This window comes from Nyctereutes procyonoides, unplaced genomic scaffold (genome assembly GCF_905146905.1).
Source record: "Nyctereutes procyonoides isolate TBG_1078 unplaced genomic scaffold, NYPRO_anot_genome, whole genome shotgun sequence".
Taxonomy (NCBI): domain Eukaryota; kingdom Metazoa; phylum Chordata; class Mammalia; order Carnivora; family Canidae; genus Nyctereutes; species Nyctereutes procyonoides.
The window spans coordinates 25554384-25565642 of NW_026575030.1; the positions used below are offsets into that span (position 1 = coordinate 25554384).

At 43.5% G+C, this 11259-nt stretch overlaps 1 protein-coding gene across 1 annotated transcript; it reads right to left on the bottom strand.

The window, feature by feature from the left end:
* Positions 1–2105: 2105 nt before the first annotated feature.
* On the bottom strand, positions 2106–9173 carry NDUFB4 (NADH:ubiquinone oxidoreductase subunit B4). Its single transcript, XM_055315769.1, has 3 exons — positions 8949–9173; positions 4115–4261; positions 2106–2230 (listed from the first exon to the last, which is right to left on the bottom strand). Exons 1-3 carry the CDS (start codon positions 9126–9128, stop codon positions 2168–2170), a joined length of 390 nt encoding a protein of 129 aa, XP_055171744.1. The 5' UTR covers positions 9129–9173; the 3' UTR covers positions 2106–2167.
* Positions 9174–11259: the final 2086 nt, after the last annotated feature.

Sequence of the window (11259 nt, forward strand, 5' to 3'; positions counted from 1 at the left end):
GCTCAGCCTGGGTGGCTCAGCGGCTGAGCATCTGCCTTTGGCTCAGGGAGTGATCTCAGTCCCAGGATTGAGTCCCACATCAGGCTCCCTGCATGGAGCCTGCTTCTCCCTCGGCTTTTGTATCTGCCTCTCTCTCTCTCTCTCTCTCTGTGTCTCGTGAATAAATAGTCTTTAAAAAATTCCAACCCTCTAATCACACAGTTGGTTCTCTTAGCAACCAGTCCCAGTCTTAGGTGTGGCCCCAAACTTGCCTCATTAATATAGCAAAAGAATCTCTATCTCATTACTTAGGAAATCCTGAGGATTTTAGGAGCTCTGTGCCAGAAACCAGTACAAAGACTAAATATATATTATTGTTATAAATTACAATATCCTAGAATTTCACTTTAGTCTGAGGCTGTGATTACCTCCTGGTCATTTTGGCCTTCTTGGAAACAGTAGACAAAAAGAAAAACAAAAAGTTTTCATATTGGCAGCACTAAATGACCTTCATTAACGAGGACTAGGGTTGCTACTACACAACAGGGCCCAAAGGGATATGTCGGGAAACCCAGAGGAGTCACTGTGCTTCTGGTGCTTCCATGTCCGGTGATGTAAACGGGCAATTGCTGTGACTGAGGACCGATAACGCAAGAGTAACTGAGGTCCTGGCATTTGCAGATAAAGGTCCTGGTGAATCTGTTATAGCTTCAGACCAGTTTCAACAGTGGGGGACTGAACTTGTCCCGCTAACTCTCCACTGTAAATGACACGTTCCAAATTAATGTGTGCACAGATCCAAGCAGTACATGGAGTGGACGAGGAAACCGTCTACCTCGTGTCTCTTTTCTCTTGGCCAATCTTTTTACTCCAATTGCTGCAGGTCTGAGCTCCTGTAGGTGTGACCTGACATTATGCCACCTGAGCTGTACAGCACATCACTTCCTTTCTGCCCTAAGCTTCCTTCCCCCTCCATGTGAGAAGCCTGTAAGGACCCTCGACCATTCTGAGGTGCACACCTACCTGCAAGTGAAAGGAAATTAACTGCAGGAGACAACTCTTGACCACCTGGAGGAGGAACTAGTAGGTAATGGTTTTTTCCTTGTCTACAGGGAACGTTCTGTGTACATTCCACATGGCTCCTCAGGTCCCTAGTGGAATGGAGCCCACTACTCTGAGGCAACAGGCCAAACAGCACACTTAAAGGGCTGTCCCTCTAGCCCTGTTTCACTCGTACCAGCCTCCCATTTGTTCTTTCAGCTCACTCCCTCTTATAAACTACCTGCACACAAGCGGTCTCTCATGCTGTGTTAAAGCCACAGTACTAACAGAATCAGCCCTGAAGAGCAGGTTCTCCCTACGGCATCTTACTTCACCTTCATAGGTCAAATAGTCACCCTGGTGTTTCAACACTGAACTGTGGAGCATGTAGCTTTGTTTTACTGAGCAATACGGTTACCTCACTTTCATCTTCATGACCTTATGAGGAAGTATGCATTACTATCTCCATGCCAGAGATGAGGCAACAGGAGGCCTCATATTCCAACTGTTAAGCTTGGGCTAGGATTCTGACCCCAACTTAACCTCCAAAGCCCATGTACTTCTGTTCAGTTCAGCTTGGCCTCCTCTGTCTTCTCACCCCACAGTGGCATTATATCTCACCATACCCAACATACCTTGCCTTTTCATGCTTCCATTTTGTCCTGTTAGCCCTGTGATCCTCAGAGCCTAGATCAATGCCATCTCCCTAGAGAGAATTGCTGTTCCATCACTTCCTGAATCCCTAACCTATATCTTACCACACTGTTGCTACTGTTCTCTTGCATTTTCCCACTGGGGCTGGAGCCAGACAAGAGTTTAGGTATTAAGTGTACTAGCTATGGGCACTTAAGTAACAATCACTGAATAAACAGCTGTCACAGTATGTACTCCTTAAGTACAGGGCCTACGCCTGTCTTACTGACTACTGTACGGTGGGTACAGAGCACAGTGCCTGGCTCATAGTAGACACTCATTTGTTGAATGACTGAATGAATGAACATGGATCTGTTTCTTCATGAAGCTGACTCTTACATTGTATTATCCAGCGAATGTTTGTTGAATAAAGGTAATATTAAGAAAAAGTATTTAATGATTAATAGAAGATTTATTTAAACAATAATACATAGAGTTATCATCATTGCCAGACTTAATATGAAATGTTAAATGTTCGATCCAATTTTCCTTCCTGGATAAGTTTTTCTTTCCTATCCTGTAGAGACAGAAAGAAAAAAAAAAAAAAAAGCTTTGTTAGAAACAATACATTCTGACCTGTGTTCACTGCAACATTATTCACAATAGCCAAGATAAGCCAAGATACAGAAACAATCTAAGTGTTCACCAATGGATGAGTGAATTTGCCATTTCACAGGTACAAACTTATAGATACAGAGAACAGACTGGTAGCTGACAGAGCCAGGGGGTGGGTGGTGGGCAAAATGGGAGAAGTAGGCCAAAAGGTACAAACTTCTGATTATAAAAAGTAAATAAGTCACGGGGATGCGATATACAGTATGGTGACTATAAGCAAGTAATACAATATGGAATATTTGAAAGTTGCTAAAAGAATTCATCTTAAATCCTCATTATAAGAAGATGGTCTTTTTAAACTATGTATGGTGACAGTTTTTCTTTTTAAGATTTTATTTATTTATTCATGAGAGACAGAGAGAGAGAGAGAGAGAGAGAGAGAGAGAGAGAGAGAGAAGCAGAGACACAGGCAGAGAGAGAAGCAGGCTCCATGGAGGGAGCCCGATGTGGAACTCGATCCTGGGACTCCAGGATCACGCCCTGGGCTGAAGGCAGCCCTAAACTGCTGAGTCACCTGAGCTAAGATTTACTGTGGTGACAATTTTGCAAAATATACAAACAAACAAAAAAGGTATGGGAAAACACAAAAATAAAAAACCAATGTATTCTGGCATAACCCATGGCATGAAAAACAGGACTAAAATACTTCAAACCGAATTCCAATCTCCCCGTTGTCCAAAGCCTAGGGACTATGAGTAAGGAAGTAGCAATCTGAAGAAATAAAGGGACGATGAGACAACCATCCTATTGGAAAACATCTTACGCATATGTTGGAAGAATTCTATTACCCCACTAAAAAGCCTATGTCAAAAGCACAATGCAAACATCTTCTGGTTAAGTGTGGCCTCCTTTTAGTTAAGCAGATACTTTATCAGACAATCAAAATATATAAGCTCTAACAGGAGAGTAGATTGACCAGTTTAAGGCAGAGCTAGACAGTGGGCTCCAGTCTAGATGGCAACTCAAGGCCTGCTGGGGGTCTACTACCAGAGTGGCCTAGTGCCAAAGATAAGCTTGGCTTTCTCTGCGATCACATGGCCTCTGATGGCAGATTCCCACCACAGTCTGCTTTTGCCTTCCTGTTGTTAGGGTGTTTAACAGTAATCCACAAAACATGACCAACATAACTAGAATTCATACAAACAGGGAACATACTAAATGATTTATGCATTCTGCTAATACTTAACCCCCCTAAAAAAAGCTTTTTAAAATAAATGAACTAAGAAAACTAAATATAAAGGTTTCAAAGATAATATTTAAAGGTAAATCAAAATAGTAAAGTTTAACTTCTGTATTAACCATTTTTAAGTTTTTTGAGAGAGAGTGCATGTGTGTGCACGCGGGAGAGGGGGAGAGAGAGAATCTTAAGCAGGCTCCATGCTCAGTGCAGAGCCAGATGTGAGGTTCGATCTCACAACCCTGAGTTCATGACCTGGGCTGAAATCGAGTCCAATGCCTAACTGACTAAGCCACCCAGGTGCCCCTCTATATTAACTTTTTAAATTCTAGAGCAGCTATTAAATTAAATTTGAAAGACTCAGAGACTATCATTTTTAGCAAAGTATACTTCAATAGGAGTTAAACAATAAAACAATAAAATCAAACACGTAATTGAAACTTTAACTCCTGCTAGAAAGGAACAAAGATAAAAAAGAGAGGGAAACTGAAGGAAGAGTAAAGGACCAGGATGGGAGAAGCACTAGTGGCAAATGCCAAGAGAAAGAGCTACAGCCAGCACAAAGGGAACCTATCGCATAGAAACTAAACATCAGGTCCAAATACTTACTCTGTCAGTTTTGAAAACATAAAACCAGAATAAGAGGGGCCCAATTCCAAACAGAGCCCCTAGAAGTGAGGTCTTGGGAGTGGGCCTAAAATTGGGATAGATGTTTGCTGATCTTGCATAGGTCCAACGAATTAAGGCAGGATCCTCCTAAAATTCAAAAAAAAAAAAAAAAACAAATTTACAAGACGTTAAGCAAGGTCTGAAACTCCATACTGAAACAATCTCAACAAAACTTTTATGGGGGAGCACAGGAGATGCCTTTTGTGTTCCATCATCGTTAAGAGTGTACCCTGAATATTCCTAAATAGCTTCAGGGAAGATCTTTCATTTCTAGTATTTGTTGAATACTCTGATAATCCTGTTCAAATCCTTTGGAATTTAAAAGATTCTTATATCACCCCTCAGCTTTCTATTTACTTAAGAAACCTAATCTTTTTAAGCCGGCAGAGGCCATTTTTTTCTCTTTGATCATTTTTTTTTTCTGGATTGTTTTGCAGCTTGTCTTTGCTGAATTGTGATCAACTGAACCCTAGTATTCCTAACGAGGACAGATTTCATATGCTCTATCATGCTTCGGTTCCAGGATCCTTTCTAATGCTATCCCGCACCCTGTTCTGTCTTTCCAGGCTTCAAATAAATTGCAGGAAGGTGAAGGCTGAGGTAGGCTAACTCTGAACTTTAAGTTTTTAAAGCTGACTTGGGGGCAGCCCAGGTGGCTCAGCGGTTTAGTGCCACCTTCGGTCCAAGGGGTGATCCTGGATACCCGGGATCAAGTCCCACATTGGGCTCCCTGCGTGGAGCCTGCTTCTCCCTTTGCCTGTGTCTCTGCCTCTCTCTCTCTCTCATGAGTAAATAAATAATTAAAAAAGAAAAAAAGAAATATAAAGCTGACTTGGCTGATATTTTACATGACATAAAATTATTACATTTCACACTTAAAATAATTTATAGTGAGGACAAGGTTGTTATCAAAGAAAAATAATCAGACTGTCTTGGTTAAGAAAAAAAAATTGTCCATTGTAATATATTTAAACTAGAACAATTATGTTAAGACAACAAATCTGCCCCAAACACATAATTAAATTTAACTAGCTAAATCCCCAAATGACTTTATAAAATTATTTACTCCAATTAACTGATAGGCAGATTAAAAATAAGCAAATGAAGTCAGCTTTAAAACTTTAATACCAAAGGAGAACATTCAAAGTCCTATACTCCACCAAGAAGTTATGATTGGTAGGATTAAAATAATTAAACTGGATCTTCCACAGATGCATTTTAAACCAAAGTGTTTGCAGAAAAGGTGAAGATACAAGATATAGACAGGTTCAAGGGGATGTTTGAGCTTAATTCCTGAAAGTATAAAAACATCTATTCTTGTATCCATCCCTTCTGCTATTGACGTATTTGAATGAGCTCCTACGACAGATTTCTCAATCTGCCAGTCATCTCTCTACATATTTCTCTCTCAGATCTGTCTTCCAGAAACAGACATTTCATTTCATAAAAATATCAACAGCCCCATGACCATAGTTCATTGAACCTGGAACTGTGGTTAAGAGAGACTCCAAGACACACTCCATGGGAGACTTCTTCTTTGACACCACTCCATGTCCTCAGGACTATCGGCAGCATCTGACACGAACGCTCCTTGGAACTGTTTCTTCTTTTGGTTTCCACGGCACACACCTGTCTGGCTTTCCTCCTAACTCGACAGCCATTCCCTCTTGGTCTCTTTTGCGCTCTTCTTCCTTATTTCATCAATCTCTCAATATTGGACCTTAGACCTTGCTGGTCTTTTCTGACTACATTATTGTCTTGATGATCTCCTCTAGTCACACGGTTTTAAATATCCATCTATATGCCAATGACTCCCAAAATTGTACCTTCCCAGACCTCTACCCTGAACTTCAGACATGATATCCAATTACCTGCTCAACACTGTCATGCTGTTTAACAGGCATGTCAAAGGTGACACATCCCAAACTGATTTCCCAATATTTTACTCCATCTCCATCCCTGCTCCTCTCACATTCTTTTCCATCTTGGTAAAAACCAACTTAATCACTTGTGTCAAAAAACTTTGAAGTCATCCCTGATCCTTCTCTCTGTTACACCTCACATCCAATCTGCTAGCAAATCTGATTGGCTTGACTTTCAATACATACTCAGAACTCACCACTTCCTACCAACTTCCACCGCCAAAACCCTGATGGATTGCCTCAAAAGCCTCCTAAACAGTCTCCTTGCTCTTGCCCCTCCATAATGTATTTTCAACCAATGAACCAGAGAGGTGTTCAAATGTAAGGGCAGATTACCTACTCGGTAAACGACCTACAATGACCTATGAAGCTTGGTGTGATCTAGTTCCAGGTACCTGTCTGACCTCATCTCTTCCCACTTGGCTCTCACCTTTCTCCACTTTACTCACAATCGTCTCTTCAGTTATTTCTGGAACTAACCGGGCACACTTCTGTCTAAGGACCCCTACACCTGCTGTGCCCTCTACCTCAGATGCTACTTTCCAGACAGCTGTGTGGCTAGCTCCATCTCCTCACTTCCTTCATGTTGCCTTCCCTAGGGGTATCTACAATTTCAGCTGGTATCCCTTCCAACTACACAACACACATTCCTAATCCCTTCCTTGCTTTATTTTTCTTATCACTTGCCATCGATATGCTAAACAATGTAGTTTGTTTTTTTTTTAACCTGTTTATTACTTGTCTGCCCCACTGGAAAGAAATCTCTTCACAGACAGGAATCGACACAGTCACCTCAGCAACCAAAACAGGGCCTGGCCCTATAACAGCAATTACTCGTTCATGGAATTGATCATTTGTAAAGATTATGCAAGGAATTTCTATATACCGATTATTAAACGATGAAGTGCCAGGCACTCATTTAATTAACAGAACAACCAATGAGGCAAGTTATTACAAGCTTTTTTTTTTCTTTTTTTTTTTTTTATTCACGAGAGACAGAAAGAGAGAAAGAGAGAGAGAGAGAGAGAGGCAGAGACACAGGCAGAGGGAGAAGCAGGCTCCATGCACCGGGAGCCCGACGTGGGATTCGATCCCGGGTCTCCAGGACCACACCCTGGGCCAAAGGCAGGCGCTAAACCACTGAACCACCCAGGGATCCCCTACTGGCTCTTTCATACGACAAAATTGAAAACTATTTTAGGGCACAGAACCAGAAAAAAGAAAATCTGGGGTTTAGATTTCAGCTTTTTGGTACATCAAGCCCTGTGTGAGTACGTAAATAACAAATGTCTCCCTCCGCACCTTCTTCTCAAGTAAACAAGGTTCTGACTTGAGGTAGTGCAGCCAACTAGTTAAGGAGATGTTTTGGGTTACGTAGTTCAGGGTTTAAACTCACTTGCTAAGGGGGTATTACTCTGTGACCTCCGTGTCCTTCCCCATGTTTGTCTTCTCACCTGTAAAATGGGGATCATAACAGGGCCTAATGCTTTGAATACTTGTGACGTTTGGATAATCAGAAACGGTTTATTATTTTTTAAAGATTTTATTTATTTATTCATGAGAGACACAGAAAGAGAGAGAGAGGCAGAGACACAGGCAGAGGGAGAAGCAGGCTCCATGCAGGGAGCCCGACGTGGGACTCGATCCCGGGTCTCCAGGGTCAGGCTCTGGGCCAAAGGCAGGTGCTAAACCTCTGAGCAACCCGGGAGGCCCTCAGAAAGGGTTTAGACAATGTTGGCACGATGTAAATTTCCTTCCATTCTCACAACTTCCAAAAAAGTCCTACACAAGACCAGTGCAACCGCTGGGGAAAGTTTTGTTTTTAAGATCACGGTCGACATGCTATTTACATAGCGCTTATGCAGAAAATAACCGAAAAGCCACTCACTAAGTAACAGCTGTCGGCCCAGTGGTTTTAAGCGCCTGTGACGTCCTACAAACTATCTCCTTCAACCTTACAATGATCCTGTAAAGAATGTAACTACTTTTCCCCTGTAAATAAGACCAGAAGACCAACGTAAACTAAGGTCGTCGAGCTTGCCCTTGTGTTCCTTCTGCCTTGGTGTCTGACTTTAAAGTTTCAACTAGCTGCGGAGTTTCTGTTGTTGTTTTTTAAACGTTTATTTATTCATCAGAGACACACAGAGAGAGAGGGAGGCAGAGACACAGGCAGAGGGAGAAGCAGGCTCCACGGAGGGAGCCCCAGGTGGGACTCGATCTCGTGACTCCAGGATCACACCCCGAGCCAAAGGCAGATGCTCAACCGCTGAGCCACTCAGGCGTCCCTTTTTTTTTTTTTTTTGAGGTGGGGGGGAGGTGTCTTCAAAAGATACAAACTGAAAAAATAAAAAAACAAGAAAAAAATAAAGAAAAAAAATCACTATGATTCCCATCAGGTGAGAGCAGCATTGCTATGACCTGTGAACTGAGAGGTGGAAAATTGCTCTCAAAAAAAAAAAAAAAAAAAAAAAGTCACACAAGGTCACACACAGGAAACATTTTCCTGAGCACTCACTACACAGCCCAGGCTCCGTGTCGGCCAGCCCGGGGGCCCCATCTCACGGTATCCTAACAGCCGCGTTGGGGCAGAAGGATCGTGTTGGCCCCATTTTTCCGGGCGGGAGCTGGGCCACTTCCGGAGTGATCCCGCCGGGGCTCGAACCCAGCGCGCCGCGGATCCCGGAGCGTCGTCTCCGTCTCCGAGCTCTCCGCCTCCCTCAGCCTGAAGAAAACCGAAACCTAAGCTACCGACCCGGGCCGCGCGGCGTCCCCCGGCCGCAGACTCCTGTCTTCCGCCCCCGCCCGGCCGGCGCGCCCCGGCCCCCCCCCACCCCCCCACCCCCGCGACTCACGATGAGCCCCCGGCGGCTGGGGTCGTTGTACTGAAGCAGGTACTCCCGTTTAAGTCGGGATCTTATGGCCAACCGCTCGGCTTGCGCCCTCCGGGCTTCCGGAGAGACGTCGTACTCGGCTGGGTCGAGGGTAGCGGGCAGGGTAGCCAGAGACGACGGCTGGTACTTGGGGGCCGACATCTTGGCAACCCGCGCACAACCGCGCCTGCGCGACTCCGAGGCCCGCCCCCTTCACGCCGACCTTCCGCCCGAGAAAGTGCGCTTGCGCAGTAGCCGAAGGGAGGCGAGAAGAGTTGAAGACCCGGAGCTCGGCCTCTGTCCTCCCCGCGGAGTCAAGGTCCTGGCCTCGAGGGGCGCTCTGCGCATGCGCAGTGTGCTTCCCTTGCCCCTTCGGGCCCACCCGGCGGCCGCCTAGCTACACCCGATCTATTATTGCTGTTGTTGCTCGTTGCTTCTTCCTAGCACCGAGGCTCATCTCTACGGACAAAACAGAGCTTATTTTGTGAGGTTGAGCTGTGGGAGAATGGCACGCACAGGATGTGGGGACTGGCTGTAGCTAGGATGCTGTTTTCAGTGTGGGTCGGGGGGGGGGGAGTGTGACTTTGGACAAGTCATTTATTTGTTTTTTCTTTTTTCTTTTTCTTTTCTTTTTTTTTTTTTGGACAAGTCATTTAACCCACTCTGAGTTTCCTCCTGGATCCTTCCATCCTGGATAATGACCCCCATCCTATCCACCTAGCAAACCTGTTGTGAGGATTAAATAAGATAAGGAATACATGCCAACGTGTTTGCAAAACACAGTGCCCTACCCAAGAAAAAGAAAGCTTTTCTGTACGTTGCCACCTGAGATTGGTACAGCCTTAGGTAAAGGCGTGTTTTTCATGGGCACAAAATAATGTTTAATAGAATGATGCCAAAAGAGAAATGATGCTTGCCTACTGTAGTAATAAGTCATTAACAAATGAAGTACTGGCTAGAGCTCATGAAGAAACTGTATCTTAGTTAAAATACTAAAACCTCTTACCTAAAATCCTTAGCACTCTTTAGGTGCTCAGAATAAAGATCTCCTTAGATGATGCCCTTATGCATGGGGGAATTGTATCTTAATGTGAAAGATGGTTTGGGGAGAAAAAAAAAGGGTACGGAAAGGAAACCTTCGTCCCTACTGTCCTTCTTCCCCCACTATCACCAAGGGAAAAAAGCAATTTCAAGTTGCATAGCAGGGTCTTTTGGTACCAATCAGAAACTCCTTAGGGGAAAACATGCAAACGATATTTCCATAGCTCAGGCAAGGAAAACTGGACCCAAAGAGAGCTTCAGGTTGAATGAAATGTCTAGGGACATATAGGTATGTTGGGAAATGGTTGCTAGGCAGAGAAGGGACTAGAAAGTGTTGGCATCTGAAGTGATGAGGAGCAGCACTGCTGTCAGACTTATTCAACAATTTAATACGGTTTTTAAATATTTATTAAGCACCCACTGGGTGAAGCATACTGCACACTAGTCAATCTTAGTCAATCTTCTAAGCTCAGTGGGAAAAATGCAGAAGAAATGAAGGACATGATGTTTGTCTTCAAGGAACTGACAGTACAGGCAGTACGGAAAGAACAGACAGGATATGATAATATTTGCAAAGCAGTTTAATGTCCAAATGAATATAGAGCAAAATGGGCTCATGAGAATGGAGGCTGGGAAAATGTAGAAAAAAGAAGTTTGAAACAAATCACTTATACTCAACTTTAAAGGGATGAAACAAAATGAAAAGCAGGAGCAGGTTATAAATTCTAATGACAATCTTGATAAAGTTTCAAAAGCCTTTTGGTCATAGATTAGACACTGATCAGGGAAGAAGGGCATGCAAAAGAATAAAAGAAAGAAGAAAAGAATACAATGACTACGCATTACAAAGTTTTATTATTTTTTTTTAAATCTTTTTTTTATTTATGATAGTCTCACACACACACACACACACACACACACACACAGAGAGAGGCAGAGACACAGGCAGAGGGAGAAGCAGGCTCCATGCACCGGGAGCCCGACGTGGGATTCGATCCGGGGTCTCCAGGATCGCGCCCTGGGCCAAAGGCAGGTGCTAAACTGCTGCGCCACCCAGGGATCCCCATTACAAAGTTTTAAAAGACTTTTTAAAGTTAAGAGAGGGAAAGAGAGAGAATGACAAAGAGAGAATAAATTTCATTATTTCCCCTTTGGACTAGTTAAGGTATTTATTCCCACATTTGCTTATCGTAAGGTTCCCTTAGATGTTTGTCAAAAAGAGTCCTAAGTTCAGTTCTGCTCTTGAAGATTC